Below are 5,576 nucleotides of genomic sequence, written 5' to 3' on the forward strand. Positions count from 1 at the left end.
TCCTCTTCTATCCAAAAAAACCTCCCCTCAAGAAACTTTTGTATATCTCAGGTATACAAGGGCTCTTAGTATCCCTTTCCGATCCGTTTTCAATTTTTAGTTCACTTTCCGAACACACCTTGATAATCGGCTTCGTTCATTTTGTAGAGTTCGACGAGAACATTAATCTTGCAAAAAATTATAATTATCGGACTTTAGTAGATACATGATCGGCACATGTGAAAAATGCAAAAAAACAAAAATTGGATCCAAAAACACACTAGATCAGAACCCAATTTTTGTTTTATGGCATTTTTCACATTTGCCGATTATATATTTACTAAAGTCCGATAATCATAATTTTTGACAGGTTTAATGTTCTCGTCAAGCCCTACAAAATGAACAAAGCCGATTATCAAGTTGTGCTCGGGAAGTGGCCTAAAAATTGAAAACGGATCGAAAAGGGATACTAAGAGTCCTTGTATACCTGGGATATAAAAAAGTTTCTCCCTAAAACAAACAAATATTGAAATTTCAAAATACTTGTTGTTGTAGTTTTGGCCCCCCGTGTTTACAAAATTCTGGTTCCGTCCCTGCAGAGGGGGATGGCGCCGCTGCAGGGCTTGGCCGCGTCGGGGCTGTGCTCAAAGAGGAAGGTCTCGACTCCGCTGGAGGCGAGGGCCTCGGCGGAGGAGCCGGCAGGGCCGCCGCCAATGACGGCGGCTCGGAGCTTGCGGCCGGAGATATTGGATTTGCACTTGACGGTTAAGGTGGTTGGTTTAGAGATGGGGTTTGGGCGGCTTCTTTTTAGTGAGGGTGGGAGTACTGAAGTGAAGAGGGTGTGTTTGGGCGGCCATTATTTTTGTTTTGGAGTTTGGCAGTGGATTTTTCTAGAAGAGATTAGGGTTTTGAGATGGTGATCAGTGGGCCGGAGAGATTAGATTAGTTTATGCATTGGTTTACATGGGTACGTGTGGTTGTGTAACTTGTGTGTGTATTATTATTTTTTAAATAGATGGTGGGTTTAGGTTGGTTCTCCACTGATGACGGGTTTAGAAAATGACGGGTTGGGGGTAACGTGATGTGTGGATTTGTCCATTTTCCACAAGGCTTTCAACGTTTCATATTGGGAGATCAGTTCCACTTTTTTTTCTTTTTCAAGAGAATATTCAGTCCATTCAAGATATTATTATATTATATGTAGTTGTACATAAATCGTATAATTCGTGCGCGCGGGCAACTGAGAGCGTGAAAACGTTTTTGAAACGCGTCTTAAACTACTTAAATGCGCGAGAGCAATGAATGAGAGCGCAAGCGCAGTACAAAATTCAAGAACGACAACACAAGGTATCTTGAAGAATTATAACTAAGATTGTACCGCAAAAATTGGTCGTTTCCATAAAATAAAAAAAGAGTTGGGTTTTGTTCACTCTCCACTTAAGCCTATTGGTTGAAATGGTGTGTATCCCACCATAAAATTGCACTCCCTATAAAACGTACCATGAATTAAATAAATATAAGTAAGTTTTTATTCGATTAGAATACAACGAGAAACCAATAAATTGGGACTTTGGTCCCATTCTGCTAAGAAAAATAAGTACTATGAAAGAATGATCTGTCTTGTAAAGCAAAAAATAAATATTTAAAAAATAAAAACATTAACGAAACGGAAACTATGGCGTTGGATTAAAGCAGAGTGAATTAAATAAAAAGTAGGGTAACTTATATTGTCTTTTTGAACATCTACTTTTGTCGATATTGTCTACAGAATTTGATTTCTCTGTCAATCTCCATCCAGAGAAGAATTTATGAGAGAGTGAAAATCGAGTGCCATTAATTCTCCACTTTTTTAGACAATCCACACTGGCACACACTAGTCCCCTTGTTTTGTTGTTTCCATAATCTGTGGTCCCAATTACCGACGGTGCCCTCTACAATAATCTCAATGCAAAATGAGCCCTGAATTAATCATTCATTTGCCAAGGTCAGAACCCATGACTTCTAATAATTAAGGGGTTCATGAAGCCATGGTCCTGAACAATGTAGTTTCGAAAAGATTGTGTAAACTGACTCCCGTGCACAGACCTAAATACATACGAGTTCAGAGTCGTTTATTACATGTAAATCTTACAAAATACTTAAGAGGATCATGTACATCGGGTAATTTTAGATGCATTTATTTGAATCTGAACACGGAAGTATGTACATGCAGCATTGTTCCTCTAGTTAAGCTACAAAGACTGATTCTGCTCTCCATGATTCTGCCTGACCACAATATACTAATATTAGTTGCGGTTGCCACTTGCAAATGCTGCCAACTAGGTCAATGAGTTCTTCATGACAAGGAAGGACTAAAACTATTATTTTACTGTCATCCCATTCAAGGCACGCAATTGAAACATCAGGCCATATGGACAGAAGAATAATTCAATTACGCCAAATTGAATCCTAAAGCAGTTCAATGGATTTTGTGGATGTTTACGAAAAATTATTTTTGCAGATTTTAGGATTTTAATTTTTTCAAATTTGTTTGGAGTGTTCATAAAAAATTCTAGACAACAAATTGGTAGTCTTTTACAAACCTCACTACTAGAATTGAGTACACAAAACTTTGAACAAAAAACAACCACAAGATAAAACTAGTAAAATTGATAATTACTAAGCAAAAATTCTCTCTTTGATTAAGAGCTCCTTCATATCCCTCCCTACAAGATTACACCTAATCAAACTCCCAATTGTGTTCATCACCATCTTGGCATCCTCCCACCTATTCCCATCTGCCAATTTCTTGTACAAATAGCTCTCAAATGTCATCCTCTGCACATACTCATCCCCACACAACTCCACCAGCGCCTCCCTACCCGCGTTACTCCCGTAGAAAACCCGCTGCAGCAAATCTAAGAACCTGAAAGTGGTTATGTAATTCGCATCCCACACCCTCAAGTACTCCCTCTTCAAATCCTCCTCCTCAATCATCCTCTCCCCGCCCTCCGACGCCTTCACGATCGCTTCCCCACACAACCGCCCGCTCTTGGCCGCGAAATAGATCCCCTCCCCAGAGCATTTGGTCACGTACCCGGCCGCATCCCCGACCAGGGCCACCCGGCCCCGTACCCGAACAGGACGTGGGTGTTCGGGTATCGGGTGGGCCTCCACTTTAATCACTTTTCCACCCTTTATTTTAGGGTGGACCCTCTGCCTGATCCCGTGTTGAAACAACTTAATATCTTGTTTCGAGCACACGGTTCCTGTCCCGACCGCCACGTGGTCGCACTTGGGAAAAACCCAAGCGTAAAAATCTGGGGAGACGTCGTTTCCAACATACATCTCCGCCAGATTTCTATAGTACTCCATTTTATCGTCAGGCAACTTGATTCGCTCCTGGAAGGCGATCGCGCAGGTGTAATCGCCCGCGTGTATCGCCTTTGCGACCCGGCTGTTCGCGCCGTCGGCGCCGACCACCACGTCAACGGCCAGTGAACGGCGCGCACCCCCCGTCGTGTAGTGCACGACGTACGGCGCGTCAGCCGAGGTCGGGACCTCGAGGCGCGTCACGAGGGCCGTGACGAGGGTAGTCCCGCTTGACTCGGCCCTCGACCTGAGGTACGAGTCGAGCACCTCGCGGCGGAGCATGGATATGAACTCGTTGGGCTTCAAGGTTTTTCCAAAGTCAACGGTGAGGTTAGAGGGCGAGATGATCTTCATGTGGGTCACCTTCCGGTCGATCAGCTCCATTGGGATGTTGAACTCGTCGAGCATGCAGAGGGGGATGGCGCCGCCGCAGGGCTTGGCGGCGTCGGGGCTGCGCTCGAAGAGGAAAGTCTCAACTCCACCGGAGGCGAGGGCCTCGGCGGTGGAGGAGCCAGCGGGGCCGCCGCCAATGACGGCTGCTCGGAGCTTGCGCCCGGAGATGTTGGATTTGCACTTGACGGTTAAGGTGGTTGGTTTAGAGAGGGGGTTTGGGCGGCTTCTTTTTAGTGGGGGTGGGAGTACTGAAGTGAAGAGAGAGTGAAGAGGGTGTGTCTGGGCGGCCATTATTTCTGTTTTGGAGTTTGGCAGTGGATTTTTCTAAAAGAGATTAGGGTTTTGAGATGGTGATTAGTGGGCCGGAGGGATTAGATTAGTTTGTGTATTGTCTTTATATATTTGGGTGTGGTGGTGTGTATTTTTTAAATCAAATACTCCTATATAGATGTCGGGTTTAGATTGGTTCTCCACTGATGGGAGTGGAAAATGACGGGTTGGGGGAAGCGTGATGTTGGGAGATCAGTTCCACTTTTTTTCCTTTTCAAGAGAATATTCAGTCCACTCAAGACATTATTATCTTATATGTACGTACCTTAAGTCGTATAATTCGTGTTCGCGGACGACTGGGAGCGTGGAAGCATTTTTGAAACATGTCTTAAACTACTTAAATGCGCAAGAGCAATGAATGAGAACACAAACGCAGTATAAATTTTAAGAACGACAGCCGGAAGTATCTTAAAGAAGGGAAAATTTCAAAAAAGCCCCTGAACTTTCTGACAACTTGCAAAAAAATACCTGAACTTTCACTATTAACAAAAAAACACCTAAACTTTGCATTCCGTTAGCAATTAAACCTCTGCCGTCCAATTCCGTCAATTTTTAACGGATGGAGCTAACGGAAGGCGTTAACTTTTTATTTTTTTTTACTTTTTACATTCAAAAATTACTTTTAACTCTTTCTTTTTTTTATTGGAAAATAAATATGCCATAAAGTTCTTTTTTTTTCTTACTATTTATCAAAAATTACTTTAACTCTATTTTTTACTATTTACAAAAATAACTTTAACCACCATCTTTTTTGTTACTTTCAAATTGTACCTTTCCCCTTCTCTCTCTCTCTCTCTCTCTCTCTCCCTCTTTTTTTTTTTTAGAACTTTAACCCCACTCCACCAATCAACTACCAAAACTCTAGCTCTAATTTTAGAAATTCGAAATTATTCTTTTTTTTAGCATTCTTGTTTTTTATATTTTTTACTTCCAAAATTACTTTTAACTCTTTATTTTTAGTAGTAAATAAATATGAAATAAAGTTTTTTTCTTACTATTTATCAAAAATTACTTTAACTCTAATCTTTACTATTTATAATAATAACTTTAACCCATTTTTACTATTTATTGCATATTTATTTATGACTAAAAAAAAATGAGTTAAAAATAATTTTTGGAAGTAAAAGTACTAAAAAAAAGAAAAGGCTACAAAGAGGAGGTTAAAAGAACTTTTGAATTTCTGAAATTGTGGCTAAGGCTTTGGCGGTTGGTTGTGGGGTTAATTGGTGGTGTGGAGTTGATGCTAATAAGCAAAAAAAGGGGGGGGGGGGGGGGGGGGGGGGGGGTGGGGGGGGAGGTAAAATTTGAAAAAAAAAAATATGGTTAAAGTAATTTTTGATAAATAGTAAGAAAAAAAAACTTTATTGTATATTTATTTACCAATAAAAAAAAAGAAAGAGTTAAAAGTAATTTTTGAATTAAAAAGTAAAATAAAAAATAAAAAGTTAACGCCTTCTGTTAGCTCCATCCGTTAAAAATTGACGGAATTGGACGGCAGGGGTTTAATTGCTAACGGAATGCAA

The 5,576-nt window shown here is 40.8% G+C and overlaps 1 protein-coding gene across 1 annotated transcript; it reads right to left on the minus strand.

The window, feature by feature from the left end:
* Positions 1–2,530: 2,530 nt before the first annotated feature.
* On the minus strand, positions 2,531–4,113 carry LOC131313121 (geranylgeranyl diphosphate reductase, chloroplastic-like). The gene has a single exon (XM_058341246.1). It carries the CDS (start codon positions 4,012–4,014, stop codon positions 2,638–2,640), a length of 1,377 nt encoding a protein of 458 aa, XP_058197229.1. The 5' UTR covers positions 4,015–4,113; the 3' UTR covers positions 2,531–2,637.
* Positions 4,114–5,576: the final 1,463 nt, after the last annotated feature.

The sequence above is a fragment of the Rhododendron vialii genome, chromosome 13a, assembly GCF_030253575.1.
Source record: "Rhododendron vialii isolate Sample 1 chromosome 13a, ASM3025357v1".
Lineage (NCBI taxonomy): Eukaryota > Viridiplantae > Streptophyta > Magnoliopsida > Ericales > Ericaceae > Rhododendron > Rhododendron vialii.

Bases quoted from the DNA above. Each gene is read 5' to 3' on its own strand.
- LOC131313121 (XM_058341246.1), bottom strand. From the start codon at position 4,014: ATGGCCGCCCAGACACACCCTCTTCACTCTCTCTTCACTTCAGTACTC.